The 24,793-nt window shown below is 43.8% G+C and overlaps 1 protein-coding gene across 2 annotated transcripts in view; it reads left to right on the forward strand.

Moving 5' to 3' along the window:
- Nucleotides 1–7,911: 7,911 nt before the first annotated feature.
- The window catches only part of SLC22A3 (solute carrier family 22 member 3), a 35,970-nt gene continuing 19,088 nt past the window's right edge, over nt 7,912–24,793 (forward strand). For both annotated transcript variants that reach the window (XM_009557718.2, XM_054064027.1), the window contains exons 1-3: nt 7,912–8,624; nt 22,253–22,356; nt 24,353–24,507. In XM_009557718.2, coding sequence (XP_009556013.2) covers nt 8,211–8,624; nt 22,253–22,356; nt 24,353–24,507 — 673 coding nt within the window. In that variant the 5' untranslated portion in view covers nt 7,912–8,210. The remainder of the gene's footprint in view (nt 8,625–22,252; nt 22,357–24,352; nt 24,508–24,793) is intronic.

Here is a 24,793-nt window from a genome sequence, read left to right on the forward strand (position 1 = left end):
TTGGCTGTGCTGGCTCAGGAGTGGTTTGTTGTTATACAGAATCCTGGAGGAATGTAGACATTTGAACAATTAGGATAGTGCCAGCAGCTTTGCTGAAGCATGTATGGAAAAGATATGGTAACATTGCTGTTTTCATTTATTAAACAAACCCCAAATAAATCCCTTTTGCTTTTCTTCAGCTATCATTTTGCTAAAAATACTGTGTGAACTAATCCTCTAAATAACCATTTCATAAAGCTCTTCTTCGACTAGTCTTCTAAAACGAGGTTTCAAAGAGCTGGCAGTTAGTTCAGTAACTGCTTGTTCACTGAAGCTGGTCCATTCCCCGTCACCTTATCTCAGTGTAGAGGAGGAGAAAGTTAGGACTGGAAGTATTGGGTGTCCCGAAGGACTGATTGTGGGACTGCACCCAGGGAAGATCAGCCACCATGGCAGTGGATAGCACTGCCCCAGACTTTCCACAACCTCACCAGTTCCCTGTTCCACTGCAGATGGCCAGTGTGAAGATGGGAACAAAGCTGTAGTTCCATCTCTTGTTAGTGGTTGATGATGTCTTTTCATCGTTTGAGAGTCCTAACTCTCGGTTACTGCATGCCTAGAAGGGCTGAGTCAAGGGTTGCACAGCTTCCGCTGTGATCAGTTGTCAAAGAGAGCAACCTTACGGTAGGATGAACAGTTTTTTGCAGACAATGCCTTCCAGTTCTTGGTGCCCAGGGCTTTCCATCTGCTGCTGCTATACTTTGCATTTTGGTGACACTGCCAGGGTCCACCTGTCCAAGTTTCCCGATCTGTGCACTCACCTTACGTAGACTCCTCTGTTAATCTGTGGGTTTGACCTGTAGACTCTGATGACTGAAAGCTCAGCCTAGGAATTAGAGCAACCATCTTGGGAATTCCCTTTGCCATGAGCATTATTTTTTCAGGTCCAGCTTCCCCAAAGGCGGGTCACTGCAGGACTATTTAATGAGAAAATGGATATGGATGATTCAACCTTTTCAGATACACTCAGCTTGAACCAGCCTTTGTTTCAGCTCATCTGGTTTCTCAGGATTTTGGGATCTTAGACTAATATTCCTTAATTTTCAGATGTTTGTTGAATCATTCTTGCTTTGTATCTCTACATCAGATATTTACGTCTTTGTATTTTTTTTCTGAAATACACTCAGGAACATTTGCCAGGGAAGGGAAAATATAACAAATCCTGTTTAAAAAAATATACCCACATTTAAAAGCAAATAAGCATTAAAACAACTGAAAGTACTGAACAATTGAAGTACCCTGCAGTAGCTCCATATATAAAAAAAATGCTCATTTTAAGTAGCGTGCTAGGTGCTGGATGGTGAACATAAGGATGTACACCCAGCTAGGCAACCTGATGAAAGTGGCCTGGTTCCTCTCCCTATTAAGAAAGCATACTAATCAAGCAAGAGGTGGAAACTGAGCTGTAAAGAATTCCTTTGGCTTGATATTGTGCAGCTAGGACAAAGGACACAATGTTATAGCAGAGATAAACTACAAAACCAGTGTCAACTATAAATAGATTGTTACAACTAAGGGTTTCCAAAAACAGCAACAGAGAGATTAGAGAAAGGCGCTGAGGAATTACTAGTTCCCATCCATCCTTCCAGGACAACTCAAACTTTTGCTGATGCATCTGGAGTGTACTGGGTCTCTGCTGCAGCTCTGAATTTACTCTGCTCCTGCACCTTTTTTTTTTTTATTTTCTGCAGAGCTGTATCTCACTTCTTTTTCAGTGGTGGTAAAAAAAACCCTGTTATTGTCTTGGAAAGCTAGAAACAGGAATTTGCTGTGGCTAAATAAATTTCCACATAAATATGAGATGCGTATTAATGCTCCCGTGTGGACTGTGATCAGCTAGATATTCAGGCCCATGGGGTATTTTAAACCTGAATTGTCTGCTTTACTAATTCATGTTCCTTCTCTAAAAGCTGTCTGTAAGATAGACAGTGGTGATCTGGGAGAATTGCTCTATTGCCCTCTTCTCACATTGACCAGTTTAGTAGTCTTCAGATCCTGAGAGTTCTCAGCAATAGAAATGATACAATAGAAAGGCCACAAAAAGACTTGTTGAGAATATTTGAAATGAAAATAGAGAAAAATGATTAATGTTAGAAAGTCTGCCAGGGGTTTTGCTTTTTTTTTTTTTTGGTTTTTTTTTTTTTTTAATTAAAGTCTCACTTCAAAACCAGCAGAGCAAGCAGGCAGCTAGTAAGTGGCACTCCCAGAAATCTTACTTATACAGACACCTCCCTTGGTAAAGTTGAAAAGTTTCACCCTTATTCTCACAAAACCGGGCTGGGAACTTTCATGTGAGGCCCTTAGTATTTAGAAATGTTTGCTTCCATACTTGAGGCAAACTGAGTCGTTGAGGAGGGATGTGCAACCACGAGAAATCACAAACAAAACCGATGTGACTTCCCCTGTCTTTCCAGGCAGGACTTGAGTAGGTATGGTTGAGAGAGAAAGCAAGCTTCCGATTCACAACTGTCTGATAACATCAGGGGCATTTTTACTTTATCCAGGCTTTACACGCATCTCTGGAAATATTCCTGTTGGTTCCATTGTGTAAAATAGACTTTGGTGAACTCAGTTTGTCTTATCTCATGGCTGAAATGCTTTGAGATTTGAAGTCATTGGCAAGTGCCCTGACAAATGTGCTGTGGGATTAAGGCATATTTATCTGAACAGGAAAGCAGAGCCGGATACAGTCTTTCCAGTGGCCTCCAGAGTGACCGGGTGAAGAGGAAAAGGATAAGGAAACTCACATATGAACTACCAAAATGCACATGGGAACCCCTTTTACTATGTCTGCCCTTCCTTCAGCTGGCCTTGGAGATCCTGATGAGTCCTTTTTGTTCCTTGGCCTGTCCCAAGTGTTGAAGTGAAATCCTGATGAGTAAGTGTTCCCAGATGTGCTTGCCACAGGTTTCTGCTGTTTTCCCTGAGTGAGATTAAAGTCAGTGAGGAACAGACACAGGCTATCTGTGGGCACCCAAATGAGTGGCACCTGATCTTCTCCAACAGGCAAAGAGGAAGAGTGTGCAAGCACCATGGTGGGGAAACAGCACTGGGTTTGGGTGAGAAAACATAGATCCACCAGTATCCCATTGCATTGCAGCAGAAGATGCTTTGCCCCTAGAAAGACCTTGTGCAAAAAGGGGGGTGGGGCGACAGAGAGGGAACCCTTGTTGCTGCCTGAAGGAGCCCCAGGGGCTGCGAACACCTAAGCCCAGTGTGCTTCTCACCCTCTGGACAGGGGCAGCAGGACAAAAAGCAGCAAAGGCTGCTTTGTCCCCTACTGTAATATTTTTTTACCTACACACGTTTGAAATGGCAGAGATATGGGCTGTCTCCAGTGTGGTCACTATTGCTCTGGTTTGGGTTTTTTTTCCTCTCCTGTGAGCAGAGAAACAGGAGCATCTTTGATCTGTTCTGCTTTTCCTTTTGCTTCTCACTTTATTTCTTCCTCACTTGGGTTTTCCCTTCTCTCCTTGTGTCCCAGTTTTCCTCTGCTGTTTCAGCTGCTCTTCTAGTAATGAGTACAGATCTCCCTGGTTGTTTTACTCTACAGTTCCTAGAACTATATTTATTTATATTTGTTCTTGGAACCAAGATGGTAAAAATAGCCTAAAGGCCATGGAAATAGTGAGGGAGGGGAATATAATGCTTTGTGTGTTGCTTTCATGGATTGCCAAAAGATGGAAACCCTGTTGATTGGAGTTTACTTTTCCCATGGCTCAAAATTAGTCTGCAGCTCACTAAGTTGACTTGAAGGCCTGGGAAAGGACATACTCCATTGAGTAGAATTGCCACCTTTTGGAAAGAAGAAAAGAATCATAGAATAGTTTGGGTTGGAAGGGACCTTAAAGATCATCTAGCTTCAACCCCCTGCCATGGGCAGGGACACGTCCCACTAGATCAGGCTGCTCAAAGCTCCATCCAATCTTGCCTTGGACACCTCCAGGGATGGGGCATCCACAGCTTCCCTGGGCAACCTGTGCCAGCACCTCACCACTGTCATGGTGAAGAAATTCCTCCTTGTGTCTATTCTAAATCTGCCCCTCTCCAGTTTATATTCATTGCCCCTCATCATGTCACTACAAGCCTTTGTAAACGGACCTTCCCTAGCTTTCCTGTAGGAAAGAAATGTGGAAGAAAAGAAGGGGGAGATAAAAGAAGATGGTTAAAGTAGGTGGTGGGAGGAAGAAGAAACAATAACAAAGTGAAAGAATAAAACAACAGCAACAAAAACTCAAACATATTTCTTTGTCATAGAAAAAGCTACATGCAATTTAGTGTCCTGACTTGGAATGTGATTATACTATGTGTGGGAGAGGGGATTGTAAACATCTCTAATTGCCCCTTAAACAGGCCTCACTCTGATCTCAAAAATCTGCTATTCATTTGATTTCTAAAACTAAGCTCCTATGTTCTTTCCAGGCTGGCTTCTTAATGAGGTATGTTGTAACACTGTGAGCCCTACAAACATGTGGTCCAGGGGTGGTGTCGGGCCTTTGCACTCATAGCATGGAAGAGGAATGATTTCTGCATGGTAGATGCAAACACATAAGATGCAGCTGGAAGATGCATGAAGGGTAAAGTAAGTGGTGAAGAATGATGAAGGGCCCTGCAATCTTCCGCGAACCAAACTTTGCCATTAAGATCTAAACAATATACTTTGCGATACTAGTGCCTGGTTCTTTGTGGCAGTCTCTGCTGTGGAGACACCAGCTAGTGGAGGTACAGGTAACCATCAAACATGGGGCTGTGGGGATCCCTGCTGCTTCTCCTGGCACGAAGAACTGAAGAAAAGTCTGGTGTAGGTGTTCTCCCGAATGTAGGATGATTTAATGCTGACTGGGCTGCATCTCTTCTGTTCAGGGCTATGTAGTCTACAGCAGATTTGTCTGGGCAACAAATACGTGGTGCAATACAAAGCTGCATCAAGCAGTGAGGTAATAGGCAAGAAGGATGATAGTGACTCAAACTTGTTCCCAGGCCCTCTTTTATTTAACGAGGGGCATGTGTCTGTATGAGATCAAAATGTATTTTTCTGCATAACTTTATTACAGAAATGGTTCCGTGGTGTAACATGGTGACCGCAGGTGTCTGCAAACCAATTGATGTCACTGCTCCAGTACTTACAGTGCCCTGAAGAAGGACTTTGAGGTTTCTAAGTGTTTATCTGAAGCACTGGCAGAAGTTATTCAGGGTGTTAGAGTAAAGCTCTTACTTTGCAGGATTCGATAAGAGTAGGTATTGACCCAAATGTCTCGTGCTGTCTCTCATACTTGTATAAATGGTAGTCTAGTGCCGTGAGTGTACCAGGAGTGTATGTCTTCCCCTCTAGACTAGAGTTTTCATTCTGTTTCTGAAATAGCTATGACATTTGGACTTCTAAACAGACCTCCAAATGAAGATGCTCATGATTGCAATTTAGTTGTACCTCTACAAAGGTGGAGAAAGAGCTCTTCTGCTCCCCTTTCATCACCACTTCTGCCTCTACTCTTCCCCTGCCTCACTGCCCTCTCACACTTCCCCCTCCTTCCTTCTGTTCTCTTCTCTGCAACTATTTTTTCTGCTTCTGTCATCCTCATCAGTCAACATCTTCCTTGGCACTTTCTTCCCTTGCTTCTTTCCCAGTATCAAAGAGCATAATTTCTTACTGCACATATAGGATAAAATGTTTAAAATGCTGGTTTGACCCTGAGATCTGTCCTCAAAGACTTAAAGGCATTCTTTCAAGGGGTCACAGTTGCAAGATTTGTATACAAACCCATCATCTTCCTGTCCTTAGATGTTTTCAGCTCTCATAGCATAAGGAGGAGTTGAAGCTCAGGGAAGCTGGGGATTGCTTGCTGTAGAATAAATGCATTAATGCACATTTTCATGATTCTGTCACTGGGTTATTTTAGATTTCTTTGACAAACTGGAGTCTTGCAGCACGCTGATATAGTAGCAAATATTGATAAGTCATTTTTGGACAGAAAAACGAAAGCAAGGGTGAACACTGATGAACTAAAGTCACTTTGATATCATCTATGTCTGACAGTTGAACTGATTTTACTTCACCGGTATGACCAGCAGTGTAACTGTGGGGAATGTTAGGAAGACTCCCAGACGTCCACTGTTGTGACATTAATGCTGATCTCTCTCAGCTGCTAAGTTCTCTGGCTTCAGGTCTGGCAGACTGCAATGCCCTTGCTGTGCATAATGGATGAGATGTGGTTGATAACCAGCTGCTTTCTTTTGGGGAAGAAAGTAGCTCCAGAAGCAATGTTGCAATAGTACACTGAATTCTCACTCAACCAAATCTGGTCTAGCTCCATTGATTAGCTAGAGGTGGCTGCCATAACTGTATCAATGCGTTTCTGAAACAGGTAAAATGCTGAGCACAGCTACATTGGTACATAGCTTACAAGGAAACTAACTCTTAAGATTGAGAATTGAACTAATACCCAATAGGGATCAAAGCAACATTTTTTATTGGGGTAAGTCTTGAGGAGCAGTGGAGGTTTAATATATCTTCAAGCAGAGCTGTGAGAGCACTGCACAGGCTGATTAGCAGGCTATGTCCCCAGTTATATGTCCATGTGATGGTCCCTGCCAAAGCGATTTCCTCCCCTGTTGCTGGAAGCTGTCAGGATAAATCCATTCACCTTTGATATCTCAGCATGATTACTTCCCCTCCCCCCCCAAATTAACACCTCTTGTATGAAACCAGCTGTCAGACAGTGCTCCTCAGGCGCAGACCTAGACCGAAAGGTGATGTGTGCATGGCCTCTAAGCTTGATTACTGCAGAACAGCATAGCCAGGAGTCAAAAAAATCAGCTAAAATCATCTTCTGATGCAAGCACAGCAGTGCATCTACGAAGCAACCAGCATGTTTGCTAACATCACACCACAGCACCTGTCTTCGTGCCTGTTATGAAGTTCTTGTCAGATGGTCTGTAGAGTAATCAAAGCCTTCCTTCGTCTAGATCTAACTGTTTTAGAAATTGTATTTTGCTTTAAAGTCATAGACATCCATGGTCAAAGCTGCAGGTAACCAGAGACAAAGGATTGCAGGAAATGTCTTTGATAGGTGCTGTCCCTCTGCTCCTTGTCGCAAGAGAATAGAGTGGCCATGGACCTAACAATCCTGCACAAAGGGCAAAACACCTGCTATTGCATGTCTGATTTGATTCAGGGAGGTTTGCACATGGCGTGGTCATACGCAGACAAAATGCACCCCAGTCCTGACTCACCCTTCCCTTCTATCCCCACTCACATGAATAGAACAGCTGAACAGAGAAGTCAAATAACTTGTTTTCCATTCTTTATTTGAGGCAGAAAAACTGCTTATGTCTCTTTTAAATATTTTGAAGACTTTGTGAAGTTAAAATTAACAAGGTTATAAAAGCCTTCTTGAATGGGTAGATCCAACTTTAAAAAAAATCCTGGATTTTGGACTGATGCACTTTTTAAGACTCACTTTATTTACACTACAAAAAGGAAAGATTCTTGCAAATTAGATCTGTGCAGATGGCAAAGTAATGCTTCGGAGAAGTAATTAAACATTGCTTTAGGATTAATTTCTATTTGCTGACGGAAAGACTTTATAGCTTTCTTTGAAGCAACTTTCTTTCTGCCCCTGCCACCCCGCAGAGAGCCTGCATCATTCACTGCTGCTTTTTTTTTTTGCAACAGCTTCTATGCTCTTTCCCATTTAACCCACTGCTTTATCCATGCACCTATTAATTTATAGCAGCTGGAACAGGAGCTGGCATTTGTGGCTCCCCTATCTTCAAGGAGTTAACTGGGTTTATTACATAATCTGTTTAACATTTTGGATGAATAGGAAATGCAAGCCCCTCCTCCGCTACAATATGTTTGTGCACTTTAAATCGCACTCCTCCCCGGCTGTGTGTAAGCCCCACGCCGCTTGACATGCCCTGAATCTCCGCGTGTGTGCTTGTGTGCGCACTTGCATGCCTGCCTGCAACTTTGCCCCGTTCTGGTGCTGCTCATGCTGCCAGTGTTGCACACCCACATGTCTCTGTGTGCGTGTGTGCATGCACGTGAGGAAAGAGGAGCAAGGGGAGGCGAAACGGTCGCACTTATAGGAAGCACCAGCGGTCATTACGAAGTGTGAAAGCAAACTCTGCCATCTCTTGGACTGCTCCGAGTGGACAGATCGCCTCACATAATGCCATCCTTTGATGAGGTTTTGAAGGAAGCTGGGGAATTTGGAAGATTTCAAAAGAGGGTATTTTTCCTCCTCTGCCAGACAGGCATAACTTTTTCATTCCTGTTTGCCAGCGTGGTTTTCCTTGGGCAGGCACCAGACAGCTACTGGTGCAGGATTCCAGGGGCAGTCGAATTAAGCGAACGATGTGGCTGGACGCTAGAAGAGGAACAAAACTTCACAGTACTGCCCCTGCACCTGGCGAATGGGTCCTACAGTGGAGAGTGCGAGAGGCTGGACATGGTGTGGGACACCTCTGTCAGCTGTGCCAGCCCACTTACCCACTACGGCAATCACAACGCGGGTAACCTGCCGCTTGCCGAATGCCATGATAGCTGGGTGTACAAACAGCCCCATTCATCCATCGTCAGCGAGGTAAGGAAAATCCCCGTCCTCTAATCAGAAGCTTCCATCCCAGGGCAGAACTGCAGCAGTAAAATGGGATTGCTGCTGCAAGGGTAGTTGCTTTGGTGGTTGATCTTCCTTCCCAGATTTCATAGAATAGGTTTGTTTCATTCTGAGTCACAACTGAATCCAGAAAATGAGTATGATCAAGTGTCAGCGGCAAGCATTTAGGGGAAGGTGACCTGATCTGAAAAGTGGCCTCTTCAAAGCCAAGCACCCCACGCAAAGCCATTTCTGCTCTGTCACAGAAGGAATGTCAGAATAAAACAAAGAATTAAGTCCTTGCAGCTGCGGCTTCTGGTGCTCAGTTTTGGGCCAGTAACTTTGGTGGTGTAAACCCCAAGCGTAGCTGACTGTTATCACTTGTTGATCCAGATCCTGGTATATTATCCATTCTCTGTATTTCTGGTACTGAATATTTAAGTCTCCAGGGAATAAAAATCCCAAAACTCTGGTGGCAGACAGCCCTTATGAGATCTGACAGGAGTCGGCAGAAATGATTCTGCTTACTAAACAAACACACATTTTCACCCAAAACTATCATCCAGATTTCCTGAAATGTCAGTCAGAGAACTGCAGAGCGTTACTGCTGGTGGTAAACGCTGGCAAATGTAGTGTTTTTTTAATGAGGCTGCAAAAGGCCATTTAAGTCACTTTCCTAGGAGATCCTCTGTGTTATTTGTAACAATGCCATAGATGTTCTGTGGTCTGGCTCCAGCGCACAGGCTGCACACTAGGAGCATGTATTTTAAGGTCATCCTGACAGTAACGGTCATCAATGCAGTGATGAAAAATATGAAGTGTGCTTAGAGAGGTTGGCTAGGAAATCATCAAGGTACACCGCAAGATGTGTCAACGCAACTATGGGCTCTGGCTCCTGCCTCTCTCATGAGCCTCCTGCTGCTGTTTTGAACTGTGATTAGGTCCTTGCACTGGAGCTGTGCTCTCTGAAATACAGAGCAAGCACAGCAGATGAAACCCTGATCAAATTTGAACTGAAAAGCAGTGCCTATCCCAACCTTTCACCACCCTTGCCCCATCCAGTTGGGACCACTGGATCTGCCTACAGACTTCAGGCTCTTCAGAGCAGCAGCTTTGTGCCCCAAGCACTGCATCTATGCTGAGGAGAAGATAAATCAGAGCACCTGGCTCACCCTAGAGCAAAACTTCAGAACTGGCTTTTGTGTGTGATAGCTGAAATCAAGGCTACTTGGAGGGCCGCAAATGGCACACAGGGAGCTGGAATTGTACTTTGGTCCCTGAGAGCGAGGTGTCCCTGAGGGTGAGGTATCCCTGCCTGTGCTGGCAGCAGCTACCAGGGCTTGATGGGCAGGAGGATGAATGCTGGCACAAGAGGCACATCCTGTCTTTGGAGTGAACTGCAGGAGAAGGCCAAGGTGGGAAGGTTATGCTGCTACCTCTGACATAACTCTGCTTGGGGACTGCGAGGGGTTAGGTCATGGTGTCTCTTAACTGGGCAGTCTGTGTTAGCTATTCCTCTCTGAGCTTAAAAATAAAAACATAGAGATTACTTCTCTTTTGTTGTTCCCCTCGTCCCCCCCCCTTCAGCTGTAGGTGAAAGCATGTAAGTCTGTAAGATTGTGCTTGGAGTCCATTTATGGCAGCAGTTTGTGTATTTAGCAAAGCCACTGGGTACAGCTAAGAGAAAATGAAATCAGTGTTTGTATTACAGCAGTAAATGGGTGTGAAAGGTTCAATGTTCTCTGGCAAACACCTTGTCTACCTGAACCCTCTTCTTCCTTCTCCTGTGGAGACCTCCAGGGGTAGAGGAGGGAGGAGGGATGAAGGGATGCTTGTGGAAATGCTCCCCACCTGTGCTTCCCAAGGTACACATGGGGAAAGACAGGGAGTAACACTGCATGTAGCAACAGGCTGCGATTCTCTCTTCCCTGTGCTGGGGCAGATGGTCCCAACATCAGTGTCACTGCTGCTCTTGCTGGCCAGGGGCACCCCAGCCAGAGGGCACTCATTTGTGGCTCATGGCATTTGTGTGTTGCAACATTTGCCTGATAAATCACATCCCACGAGGCTCAGTTTCTTCCTCTAAAAAGGAAGCTTTTGGCATGCACGTCCTGGCTCAATTGCTTTGAGATCATCTATTAAAAAGAACCTGATATCTTATTAATGCATTATACATGCAGCAAAGACCATTTACATCTCGGACTTCATTTAGTTGAGGTTCTAACAACTCAAGCAGATTCAACTTAAGCAGATTCATGCCCTGTTTAATCAGCTCACCAAAGATGTCTTTTCTTACGAATCTACTTGTAAATGTTTCATTTTGTCCGTGTGTGCAGAAATGTTTCTGTTTCTTTCAACTGTCTTACGGTTTCTGGCACTTTATGCCTGGCAGAATCAACAGTTGATGTGACCAGGCAGTTAAAAGGATGAGTTACATGACAATCTGAAGGACATATGATCAGGGAGAAAGAGAGGGGATGGGGGAGGGAGAGTCATGACACTGAGGGGAGGCAGAGAGCAAATGCAGGTATGTAAAGCCTACCCTGGGAAAAGATGTACTACAGAGCAAGTCTGGAAGCCAAACCACAGGCTATTGCGATCAGTTCTGAGTGTCCTTAAGAAGCTAAAACATATGGCTGAAGGGACTGATTTATGAGGAGTTGTGAAATGAATGGTATTGCAGTCCCTTGACTTCATTGCTCTGATTTGTGCATGAATGGAGCACGCTGCTTGCTGGCCACTCTCTCATCTTGGATATCCATCTTCTGCAAAGGTGTTCACAGTAGCATCAGCAGAAGCAAGCAGAAGAACAAAAAGGGGGAATGGATATAACACACCCAGTGCTTTGTAAGCAGCAACTTCTGCTGCCCATGTCCTGAGTCTCAGTGCTGGGGTACAGTGGGGCACAGCTGGGTGCTGAGAGAATCTATGAGGACTTTCCTCCTTCAGGGTTTGATAAGAGCAAAATTTATTGAGAAATCGTCACAGGAACAACACATGGCAAAGGCAGTTAACTGAATCTAGTCATGGGTGAGAGAGTTCCTTTTATAAGGTTCCCTTTTAAAATCTTTTGATGTCTAACAGGCTCTGAGGAGAGGTTCCTACTTCTGCAGTGACATGCCTAAGAGTATTTCAGCTCTATTGCTTTAGATCAGGCTTTTCTGTGAGGGCAATCCAGATAGAGGAGTTGTCGACTGGTGCTGGACATAGAGCCTTGCACCATGGTGCCTGAAGCACAGTTGGACAAATGAGAGCTTGGACGATGCACAGGTTTCAAGATATCAGCAAAGTTGTCTGCTATGTGTAAAATTTGGCAGCGACCCCTCCAATGCAATGGTGTCACGGATGGTGGATCTGCACAAAGGATCTTGGCCCGGTGCAATCTGCTCCCGTTTAATTGAGTGGGTGTTGCGCTATTCCCTGTGAAACTGGAAGACACAGCTGTGTGCGTCAGTGGTGGAACAGCAACCTAGTGACCCAAGATTTTCTTGGAGATGGAGCCTGAGGGGGTAATTATCAAGCTAAATCCATGCCTGGCTCATGCTATCAGATGTTATCTGAAATGATGCCTGTTGTAGCAGGTGGCTGTCACTGCTTGGGAGGGAAGGCTGGTGACAGCAGTACCTCTTACGGGAGAGAAGGGCAGGAAGGGACTGCCTTTCTTCACAGCAGAAGGAAAAGGAGGAAGAGCAGGGGTGCTGGGGCACTGCAGTAGAGGGGGGTGGCACAGCCTCATACTCTGGCCAGAGGGTCTGGCAGGGAGCCCAGGTCACCCCCTGCACTCTGTACACATGAAGTAAGCGTGTCACCTGCTGTCTTCTGCTGAGTGAGCCTTGTGAGGGAGGTATCTAGGACACACATAAATAAATAAATATAATTTCCTCCAGAAATTATGCTATAGATTGAGTCACTGACCTTTAATACCATGGGGCTTTGGCACTATGTAGTTTTGTCTCAGTGGAGAAAGCCTTGTGCTCTGTGAAAGGGCAGCTGGTGATAGTTTGCAAAACAATAGTCATTTTATTCAGACATTTTTGGCAGTGATGAATCCTAGAAGCATGTGCATGAATTACAGTCATATCTGTAGGGTGAATGGCCTCTGGTGGTGGATGAAAAGAAGAAGGAAGTCTACATGGTCATCAGCTACAGCACTACTGGCATATTTTAGGCTTAATAGCAGCCTTTGTTGGCAGGAGTTCAGCAGAAGGGACCGATTCCAATATGCCCTGTCTGCAACAAGTCTTCACGTTGTAGATGATGTAATTTTGAGACTTGGCAACAATTTGTTGCCAGTGTGAGGTCCGAGGTGGACAAATGATCATCTGAACATATCCTATTGCACCTGTTGAGAATAAATCTTATTCCTCTGCTTGCCAGCTGTCTCAGAAAATAAGTCAGGCAGCATTGGCAGAGAAACCTGTAAAAAAAGCAATAATGTTCGTCTCACAATTTTTATAGTTCCTCAGAGCAGGAGATAACATGGCAGTCAAGCTCAGGGTGGAGAAAGCACAGCGGGTTCTTTTTCTGTCTTTCTCCAAGGCGATAAATGCTGTTCAGTCTCAAAGTTTCATTCTAGTGTGATTATTGTCATTTGACCTGACAGTACCTTATATTATTTCCATCATAATGGTGAAATTAATATTAAGCAGTGGAGGGTAAGAGGAAAAGGGCAGAGGAGCAAAGGGAGCAGCAACTGCTGAATTTCTTGTGAAGTCCTTAACTAAACTTTCACTGTTACGAGAGGTCTGGGGCAGTTCCTTGCACAGGTTATACCAGTGAGGCTATGTTGCTATCTCTGCCATCGAGCCAGCTGGTACTGGCTGAGGGTTTGGGCCTCTTTCTTTCTTGTTTTTAGGACAACAACTCTTTCTCCCCCTTTAGGAGATGGTAAGTTTCCCTTGCTCCCTTTTGCTTTGGCCATGGATGGGCACAAGAAAAAAGGAAGGATACAAGAGGTCTTCTGTCCTATAAAAGCTCAATGAGTCCAGGTGATCTGAGTGGCGGGGGTGCTCAGGTACCAGCTAGACTTTGGTCCCTGCACAGGAGAGAAACATTTGATGCTTTCAAAGCTAAGCTCTTAATTAGGGCTTGAGCCACAGTGGCTAGAGGCAGGGTGAAGGCTGATCCCATTCGACATGTTAAATGCTCACCTTGAAACAAGACACGGAGAAGGACAGTGTCCTTGCTTAGTCCCCTAGCACCCTGACAGAAGCTTTTACAGAAAAGGATAAAACGGGTAATTTTCTCTCTTTCCACTGCACTCGCTCACAGTAAGGTTGTGTGAAAGATAGCAGTTTGACAACCCAGAGGACAAGAGAGATGGAGAACAACAAATCTCCTCGTCTCCCCAGGTTTCCTTAAATGATGAATATTGCCCTAAATCATTTGTCACCGGGAAAGGAAGAGTAAACCAGACTCTGGCCACTTGTACAAATGCCACTTAAAATGTGTGTTTGTGCTCTCAATATGATATTGTAATTCATCTGAGGAATCACTGTAGATCTCATTATTGATGGAAAAGTTTCATCCATAATTTTAAAATTTAATTGTAACAGGCAGTAAAATGCTTCTAAACTCCTACTCAAAGTTGCTACATTTTGAGGAGCTTTTAATCATATGTCATCTAAAGCAATGCATTTTTACAGGCACAGGTGTTCTAAAGTGTTTTTTGGGACTTGCTTGGTGCCCAAAGGCCTCTCAAATACCAGGAATTACAAGTCTGTTGTTAGTCTGCATGTCAAAATAAAATGGAAAATGTTTGCCAACTGTCAAAGCTATGAAGAAATGAGAAGTCACCACAGCCCCCGTATTTCCCAGTCATTGGTCATGTTCAAGCATTTCTTCTGTTTCCTTCTCAGCCAGTTCCCATTCTTTTCTATAGAAGAGATTACTCCACCAGTGAACTAATGAACTACAGAGGTGTGGTGTAAAACCTCTTCCTTCTCCCCAGGAGACTCCTTTAGGAGTGGAAGAGACTCCCACTTAAGGTGCAAGAGACTGATTTTCCCCACTCTATTAAGGACAGTATAGAGATGGGCTGTCCTGGAGGAGCTGGTTCCTACTGCCTGTCTGTGTTGGCAGCACCCCACTTCTGCTCAGGACAGCAGCTCCTTGCCAAGGCTGAGCGGAAAGGAGTGCAGATGTAGATTATTTACCAATTTGGGCAGCACAATGTTTTTTAGTCAACTCCCTAAATGGCAGGAGGCTGTGTTCTGGCACACAGTGCTTTTAGTCATACAGTGGATAGAAATGTAGTGGGTGAGCAGAGCGCTGAATGCAGAGGTGAGTTGCAGGGTTGTGCTAGGGGCATGCACTTGCGCAGTGAGGGGCTTAGCAAGAAGCATGGTAATGCTGAGGAAAAGGATATGCCTGAAGTTTGCCAGCTGAGCTAGTTCACCCTCTTGATGATTGCAATCAGGAGCTGGCTAGCCAGATTTTAACACGGACTAGGTGTAGCCAGTGCTATGCAGATCAACAAATAGGCTTAAGGTCAGGGGCAAAAAAACCCTAAGGCTTTTCTTTCCTTTTCCATATCCTCCTCCTTGCCCTCACCTCCAGCAGTAAATGTTTTGGCAACTAAATTTCATGTCTATAGAGCAAAGGGTAATGAACACAGGCCATGGTGACATTCCCTTTCTGCCATGTTGTCCTGGGTGAGCTTATTCATTTGAAAGCAGAAGTGTTTACCTTGTAGTGTAGATATGCGCTACGAGGACACTTTGTGGACAGAGAAACATATGAATTCACAGAGAGGACGGGACAGTGAGCTGTTCAGACTCCAAAATCTCCCAAAAGTTTCTCCAGAATACGTCTCAAATTTTGCAGCAACAGGAGTGTGCTGTTGCAGTCACAGAGCTGATGTTTTTGAAGGGAAACCTCTGCTGGGTCTCAGCTTGCTGAGAGTTGTGTGATGCTCAGCAATGAGTCACTTGTCTCAGTTTTTGATTCTCAATGTTACCAATTTTGGAAACCAAGTGAGGTCCTGGGGGCATAGTCTGTGACATTTGAAGACCATATGCTGGGATTTTTTTTTGTATGTTATAAGAAGAACATGAACTTTCAGGGAATGGAATCTCCTATTGCTCACACTGGGAGATGGTTACTGATGGGGATAGTTCTGCTCCTTTACGCCACCATGTATGTGGAAGTGCCTCTGCTGAGCTCCTCCCAACATGGACTTCATCTGCATAGGCATAAAAACAGCCTGTGTGGACTGTAAACAAAGCTCACCCATGGACAGGTATACAACCATTCAGAAACAGAAAGGCAGAAAGGAGGCATCACTCCATTCCCTTTTGTGGAGGATGGTAGGAAAGGATGTGGGAGATAATCTGGGGAACTGCACGAGTGCAGTTCCTTCCAGCCACACCACTGCTACTGTAGATTTGCACTGGGATTTCCTGTTGGTCTTCAAGTCTCTAGTGGGTGGGAAAATATTCATCACAGGGATGTATTTCCAAGTCATATAGAAGGACTGCTGGCTCACTGGAGACAGGCTGAAATCCAGGGTAAACAGATGCTTTTCTTCCAAGTGATGCAGATGGGGATAACTATCAGGCACAACCAAAGCAGGTCATAGCTGAAGTGGTGATGTGGGTCTGACATGCAGCCTGGATAAAAGAAAGATCTCTGCAGGGTGTGATTCTCTTTTAAAGGTTACATTCCCCTCTAAAGGTTATGTTTGCAAATGAAAAGCAAGACATTAGAGGGGTGATGATTTAAACCCTAAGTGCTAGGTCAAGCAAACGGAAAAGGTCTGAAAATGCTTATCTGTACCAGAAGTTATTTAAGTACTTGGAAAATAACACAGTGTAGGACAAACTTGGGAGAGTATGGTTAGCCCCTTGTCACTAATCTCTTCAGAAAGAATTTATGATTTCTTACAAGTTTGTCCTATTTCCTAGAACATTTTAAATATTTGACTATATTGTTACCAAGTGCTAGTTTCAGATGCCACCTATATCATGTGAAATTGTTATTCAGATGAAAAAGTCCTCTTTGTTAAAGATATTTTTCTCTTTCTGGCACACTTTCATTCTCCTCCCGCCTTTCATGACTGCTTATTAATTGTCTGCTTAGAGTAAACAGACATCCAATTATTTTTATAAAAATACCCTTTGAAAAAGGATCAAAAGTATAAACCCTGAAGACCAGTGCCTGCAACGAGCACTGGGTCAGGCTGGCTACTTGCCTGGGCACAGCTCCAGTGCTGCTCAGCACAGCCACCCAGCACCAAGCTAGGAGCTTTGAAGGCAGGTGCCCTTCCTGGGAGAGCAGCTCTGCAGTGTGTTGAGGGTGCTGGGCTGGCACCATCCCACAATAGTGTGGGAAGCATGCCTCACCTCCTCGGTGGCAGCCTTCTGCCTGGCACTGCCAATGAATCCCTTTGCCATCACTTGGGCTGCCAGGATACTCTCCTGAGTCTTGGGAAACCTACTGTGTCAGCTGGGGGAGAGCTGTCATCCCAATGCAGCTTATAGGTGTTGGAAATTCGGGGCTTGGTCTCTGAAATCAACAACTGAAATTAGGGGCAAATGGATTTTAAGTGACCTACAATGTGTTTTATTTGTGGATTTTATGACTGTTTAAGCATCATCTCATTCTGACATTGCTTTAATGGTTTTATTATTACATCCACCTATTAATTTTGTTCTCGCACTGATTTATTGCTGTTTCTGTTGAGGCAATGGCTATTTTCTCTGTTCCTCATACTCACGTCAGATATTTTGGCTTATGAGGGGGAGTTTTTTTTCTCATGACCATCTTCTCAGGAGAAATTCCAAGCATCAGAGGATATTTTACTCTTTGACTTAGGCAACCCTATGAAGGACTCTTAAGCCTGGTCATGTACAAAGACCTGCTGATCTACCAGCCTCATATTTCTCTCCAAAGTCTTGATCTTTTAAGGAGCCAAGGTGTTTTCAGGGTGCTGAGTGATCTTAACGTTCACTGGGACATGACTGACTCTGAAGAAGTCACGGGCTTATATCTCCCTGTTATTCCTGGGAGTTTCTAGTAGAGATACTAGTGTGAGGGTTCCTTTTTGCCCCCCTGTGAAATGGTGTTCTCATGGTCACTCTACAGTCATCTTCTGGAAGTAGAATATAACGGTGTGAAAGTTCATGTTAGACAATGTTCAGAGCTGGAGAATGGATGTAGGTTGAAACTGTCTTCTGTCATGCTCCATCACTGTAAACAATTTTTGAAAAAGAGGTGAGACCAGAAGTTATAGGAGTAGGGAAATGCCCTCAGCCTGGTAAGAGCAGGGGACAGTTAAAAACTGCACCAGCGGTGAGACTCTGGAAGATCAGTGATGTTCAGGGATGCTGTGGAGCCTCCACCCTAGGAGATGATGAAAGCCTAACTGGACAAGGCTTGCAGCAACCAGCTTTAATGTGAATTTAGGTGTAAACTCAAAGCAGGTCCTGCTGTGAGTGGGGGTTTGGATCAGGGGGTTCCAGAGGTCTCTTCCTACCTAAACTATTTCATTATTTCAGGAGATGTGGACAACAGAAGGAATAACCCTAAGCAACAGCTCACTCTGTATTTGCAAGCACTAAGTTAAGTCACTGGAGCAGCTCCCGGTGCTGATTTTCCACCCAGGGTGTGCTCAGCTGCCAGCATCTCCCACAGGAAAACACAAGAGGATTTTTATAGCATGGAACAGCCTGTAGACAGCACAGCCCTCCTCTCAGAGCTCAGAAATGTGGCTGGGAAAAGCCAGCACACTGCAGCTCTGAAGCCATCAGTAGGAAAGAGCATGAAATACCAGAGCATTTTGTAAAATAGCCCATGGCACTGGGCTATGAGCTCTCACTGGAGCTGTCACTAGCACATCAGAGCATGGCTTCTCTCCTGCTCTCACTGGTTCTACAGGGAAGAATGCAGCTACGTGGTGAGAGAGGCAAGGAGAGTGGAAGACCTGTACTGATCTTTGAGGTCCTCGGCAGGCTGTTCCTGTATGGTGTGAAAGCTCAGCTGAGGAGCGACAGTCAGTACCTGAACATATCACCTGCACCTGGAATGCAGGCCAAGCTGGCCAGAGAAGCCATGCCAGAGATCATATACCTCTCCATGTGTATACGAGTTCAACAGCTGTCCAGATGGTCCCCTTGGTGCATACATGGCAGGACCAGCATGTGCAGTATGGGGCCTGGCTGGGGACCTTCACCAGGCATGTGGTCTGTGACATATCTGGCTCAATACAACTCTAGCTAAGTCAGAAAAATTTCCTTAAGTTTACTTGAAGCCACTATTCCTGCTTTCCCTCTGTGCCTTTCTCTTCATGTGGCTATTTCATTTTCTGTTATACTTCAGCAGCACAATTGTGAAGCTATTTTCTTGTAGCTGGCTTCTAGCCCCCGGGTAATTTTGACCCACACTGGGCAGTATAGACACAATTCTGCCCCCCCTGCAGCGAAAGGGGAAAGGAATGAGGGAGGGAGAATATGGGTTGGGAAAAAAAAAAACCTAAAACAGCTTTAATGAAAAAATAACATTAAAAAGGAAAGATAATTATTAATAAGGCAATACAAAAATATATACAAACCCAAAATTGCACTCTCTCTGTTATGATCACCTCATCACTGATGCTGCAGGGCAGGCAGCGAGAGACTCATGGATTGGACTCAGCTGCAGATGGGACTGGACTCAGGAACTGGATCCTGGAACACATGGATTGGGATAAAAGGCAGGAGAACAGATGGAGTCCTTCCAGGACACTGGTCATAGATGAAGGGAACTTGACCCTGGTGATTCCTCAGCTTTATTTTGAATATGACATGTGTGGAATGGTATACTTTCCTGGTCATTTTGGGATGACTTTTCCTATCTGCCACTCCCTGCAGGTGCAATACTTTTTCACCCCTTTGACTTATGGCATTCCACTGACTTCAGCAATGGCCTCGGTTTCTACAGAAATAAGTATAAACAAGGGTCTTCCTGAACACCATTCATCCCGTTACGTAGCACAAACTATAAATATTAGCTGTTATTGCTTCCAGAGGCAGATGCTGTCTGAAAAACCTGTTCTTCAGCAAATGCAGTCATTTAACTGAAAATTTAGAGAATTAGCTCTGGTTTAGCTCAAAAGCTGTAGTGCCTTGTTTAGGTGGTTTCAGATGTTTCTCTGAGGACCCCAACATCTACAATCAACGCAGTCAATTGCACTGTCTTCTAAAATGTTTTAATGGTAATTTTAATGAAAAAATTCTGCTTTCCAAAGCTGCGTATTTTGATACTTTTTGCCAGGGTTGTCATAGTTTCAAGATTCAAGAGGTTAAGCAGTGTTTGAAGTCTGAAAGCGCTGCTCTGTGTTCGGACTATTTTAGGAAAACATTGCAATAGCCCTTGAATATGACAGCTAAGAGAAAGTTTTATTCCTCTCAGAGGAAGCTGAGATTTCTGCAGCTCCTGCTCAAGATTTACAGAAGTAGAAACCAGATGCTGATGGTCTGACTTGCCTGAAAGCTGGCCAGTCAGGCTTCTTAGAGAAATAACATTGACATCAAAACCAAGAATTTGTTTAAAGTCAGTGAGGGAGGGATATCTGTTGGGTTGGGGATCTGTGAGATTACTAGAGAAATTTTTCTTAACAGTTCTGAAAGCTGGAAACTGCAGTTGTCAGCCACAAAATTCCCAGGTCTGTGGCTTCAAGAAAAACAAATAAACACTAAAGTCCTTCCCCCCTTGCCCCTGTCCGTCCGTCCCCCCCCCCCCCCCCCCCCGTATCCTGGACTTTCAGTAAAATCATCATAATTAATAACAGTAATTCTGCTGTAGTTACTGTCAATGACGGTGCTAATACTACATCTGGAATCCAAACTGAGGAGTTTAGTTTTAAAAAGTGAAGAACAGCTCATAGAAATGAATGTGAATGGCGCCTATGAGGAGTTTAGAATATGAAAAGAAATTGTTTCTCATGTAAATACATAAATAAACATTTAACAGTATACTTCAGGCTTTTGGGTCCAGATTCAGGCTCAGTGACATCCAGGTCTGGGTGCTCTCTTTATCTCCTATGTATGCATCTTGAGGTGCCTGCAAAGCAGTATTCACTGAGCATTACAGAAAGCAAATGGGCTAAGAGGGAGCAGAATCACAGAATTATTTAGTTTGGAAAAGACTTGTAGATCACAGAGTCCAATACCCCCAGGGATGGTGGCTCAACCACTTCCCTGGACAGCAACAACTGTTTTTGGGAAGTAATATTTCTCAATATCTAGCCTAAACTTCCCCTGGCACAACTTGAGACCATTTTGTCTCTTCCTATGACTTGTTACTTGGGAGAGGAGACGAACATCTGCCTCAACACAACCTCCTTTCAGGTAGTTGTAGAGAGCAATGAGGTCTCCCCTCAGCCTCCTTTTCTCCAGACCGAACACCCCCGGTTACGTCAGCTGCTCATCATAATGCTTGTGCTCCAGATCGTTCACCAGCTTCATTGATCTTCTTGGTACATGCTCCAGAACCTCAATGTCTTTCTTGTGAGAAGCCCAGATTTGGACACAGTATTCAAGATGTGGCCTCACCAGTGCACGGGGGGTGTGTGTGATTACTTACCTAATCCTGCTAGCCACACTATTTCTGATACAAGTCAGGATGCTCTTGGCCTTCTTGGCCACCTGGGCACACTGCTGGCTCATATTCAGTTGGCTATCAACCAACAGCCTGAGGTCCTTCTCTGCCAGGCAGCTTTCCCAAGCCTGTAGTGTTGCATGGGGGTTTTGTGACCCAAGTGCAGGACCTAGCACTTAGCCTTGTTGAACCCCGTATTCTTGGCCTCGTCCCATTGACCCAGCTTGTCCAGATCCCTCTGTAGAACCTTCTTCCCTCAAGCAGATCAACAGTGCTGCCCAAATTGGTGTCTACTGACTGAGAGTGCTCTTGATCTTCTTCTTCTTGTTTCATTAAAGAGGTTTTAATTTCCAGTCCACAAGTCTCTCTCATTTTCTTTTCCCCTTTCAGGGTGGGGTGACAAACTGGGAGAACAGCTGCTCATATTTGGCTATCAATCATGCTAGGCCAGGGCGAAAACATGACAATGCACCTATATAACATCATGTTAGGGAGTTATGTCTGCTGCAATATGAGGTATGAGAAAGCTTCACCAAGGAAATACATATTCAATGTGTCTGAATTTGATCTGAGGACTGTTTTTATTTTTCTCAGAGACCACATTTTTGCTTTTATCTAGAAGGCATTAAGAAAATATTAAATCATTTCTGAAAGCTGGTGTTTTCATTGGCTAAAGCTACATACCCTTATTCTGTACTAAACTAAGTCATGGCTTTGTCTTGGTAACATATTTAACAGCATTGCGTTCAGTTTGCAAAAGAGCAATTTGCTTTCCATATCTGGACAACTGAGGTATGAAACACAGCATCCTTCTGGCAAGAAGGATCTCTCCCTCTATCTTCATAATAGCTTGAAGAGTGCTTGCTATGGCTGTGGTTTCCAGGCCGACTGGTGCTTGCTGTTGAAGAAGCACATTGGAACTTCCTGTTTCTCTTCTACTTCTGCTTCCCACCTGGCCTTATGCAGTTTCCATAATGTTTTACCCTGAGGACGATGAATGACCCACCTGAGGTGTTTATGCATCTCCCTTGTTCCCACAGTACAACCTTGTGTGCGGTAATTCCTGGATGCTGGATCTCTCACAAGCTATCCTCAATCTGGGATTTCTGGCTGGAGCCTTCACCCTGGGCTATGCTGCAGACAGGTACTGTATAAGCGCTGTTGCCCTTTGATATTTTCAAAGGTGAAATCACTTGTAGAGTCACCTGCAATAAGCATGCATCAACACTTTGGAGGTTTGATTAACTTCAGATAAGTATCTCCAGCCTAGGTTAACAAAACACAGCCAATGTAATCTTTGCTTCCTTTCGGGCTGGAAACTTTGCTCAATCTTACTGATCTAACTTATTGATCCTGTTTGGATGTTAAAATGTTGCAAAAATAACTTTTCTTGCATTTTCCAATGTTTTATGTGCACATCTGGAAGCAAGAAGAGCAGAAGGACACAAAAATGAAAAGAAGGCATTCAAAGTTTTATGGACTGGTGTTTACTGGGAGATGTTTAATAGGTGTCATTGATGAATAAAGCAGTTACTGGAGGAAAGAAAGAAGGCGCTCAGTATGGTAACTCTCCCCATTCACAGACAGGACTCACACACTTGCCATCGAGGTCCTGGGTCCCTCCAGCCAGTCCTCAACTGCGTGAGAGCTGGATGAATAATACCAAGGAAAAGATGTGGGTGATAATCAGGCTTGAGTAGCTGATCTGCCCTGAGGCACGGAGCTCCCATAAGCTGCATCGTGCTCTTGGAACAAAGGAGGGAGCCTGGTTTGTGCTTTATTCTGATGAATAATTGTAGTCAACTTGCGAGTTGGCTGGGAGCACCACCAATGATTTCAATAGCAAAGAATATTTCTTCAGTTCACACAATTCTTTCTTTCCACTTGTTTTATTTTTCTTTGGTATCTGTAATAGTAATAACTTAAATCATGATTTCTTTGTAGACATGAATACTTAGAGAATTATCTAGAATGTCAGCTTAGTTAACAAATTCTGAACTAACAAACAAAAGTACTTTCAAAGAAAACCTCGTCTTTCCAAGGAGTATAATAATAAGGAAAAAATAAGGTGGAAAAAGGCCATGACACTGGCTAGCTTGAGATATCTCTGCTCACTGTCTGGCTGGGCAGTTGTGATAGAAGCACCTTAAGACCATGTAAGAGTAGAGCTATTACAACAAATTATCAAAATAAAATAAAATAAAATGTCTAGGAATACTTGTGTATTAAGCATAATTTAGCTATCAAAAAATAATGAATGTTGTACATTGATAGCATTGAGGTAATGTTCTGTAGCCAGACCAGTGGATTCCTGTCTCCTTGACAGCGCTGACAAGAATGGACCTGGCTGAAAACACCTTGATTTTTGTCTTGCATAAATTTTTCACATGAAACCTTGTCAATGAAATGAACAAACAAATAGTCTCTCAAATATTTTTTGGTAAGACAGAAAGCTACATAAGTTTTCACAGTTTCTTCTTCTTAAAATAGCAACAAGAACAATCAAAATGGAAATTCTAGTTGTGTTCCAAGGGCACAGTTGCCATGAAGATAAAGGGAGGTTTTGTTGTTTGTTTTTTTTTTTTTTTTTTAATTATAACCTATCTTGGGCACCCCTATTAATAATGGTGGATTTTTTTTTCTGGAAAACAAGATTCCTGGATATATTAGGCTGACTTTGAAAAAAAGGGATCTAAACCTAAACAAAACCTGGAAAATTACATGAAGTAATTAAAGAAAAAAATTACTAACTTTCACAGAGCTGGCTGTAATTACTGTTAGGAGACTAATAAGTGAAAAGAGAAATCCCCAACAAAAATTGCTCTTATTTCAACTGCTTCAAAAATCTCTACTGTAACATATGGGCCATAGTTTAGATACAAGAAGAACACATTGTTTTCCATAATAAAAAGGTGCCTGGTGGGGACATTACCAGTCTTAAAATTAATGACATAAATACCACAGGAAAAAGAGTCTCATATCCCAATGGTCAAGCCTACAACGTTTCTAACAGCCTCCCTTTGGAACAAGGCTGGTCTCAAAAAGGAACTTTCAGATCTAGCATTAAAATGAGATGCCAGGAAAAAAACAAGTCCTTTGGGTCTTTTCATGATTTTCACTTTGTTTTCCTTTTTCAACAGATATGGCAGAATCCTCATCTACCTGCTCTCCTGTCTCGGGGTTGGGATATGTGGTATCATAGTAGCATTTGCACCAAACTTTACTGTATTTTTGATCTTCCGTTTTCTCCAAGGTGTGTTTGGCAAGGGAACCTGGATGACCTGTTATGTGATCGGTGAGAGGTGTTATCTTCTTTCTTTTCTGGTTAGGAAAAGTGAGGGATTTTTGAAGGACAGGAGATTAGCTACATCTGCTCTTGATAATGTTTTTACTTGAGAATAAAGCACTGGCCGTGGGGTCAACAGACAATGAATAGCCCAAGTCCATCCTAGCTATTGCATTTACCTTCTAAGACAAGGTGCCTGCCTGCAAATTGTAACTTGATATAATCTGTGATCTGGGCTCATGCCTGAACTGGATGTTTTGGGAAGCAGTTATTGGCCTTTGTCCAGACCATGATA

The sequence above is a fragment of the Cuculus canorus genome, chromosome 3, assembly GCF_017976375.1.
Source record: "Cuculus canorus isolate bCucCan1 chromosome 3, bCucCan1.pri, whole genome shotgun sequence".
Classification (NCBI taxonomy): Eukaryota; Metazoa; Chordata; class Aves; order Cuculiformes; family Cuculidae; genus Cuculus; species Cuculus canorus.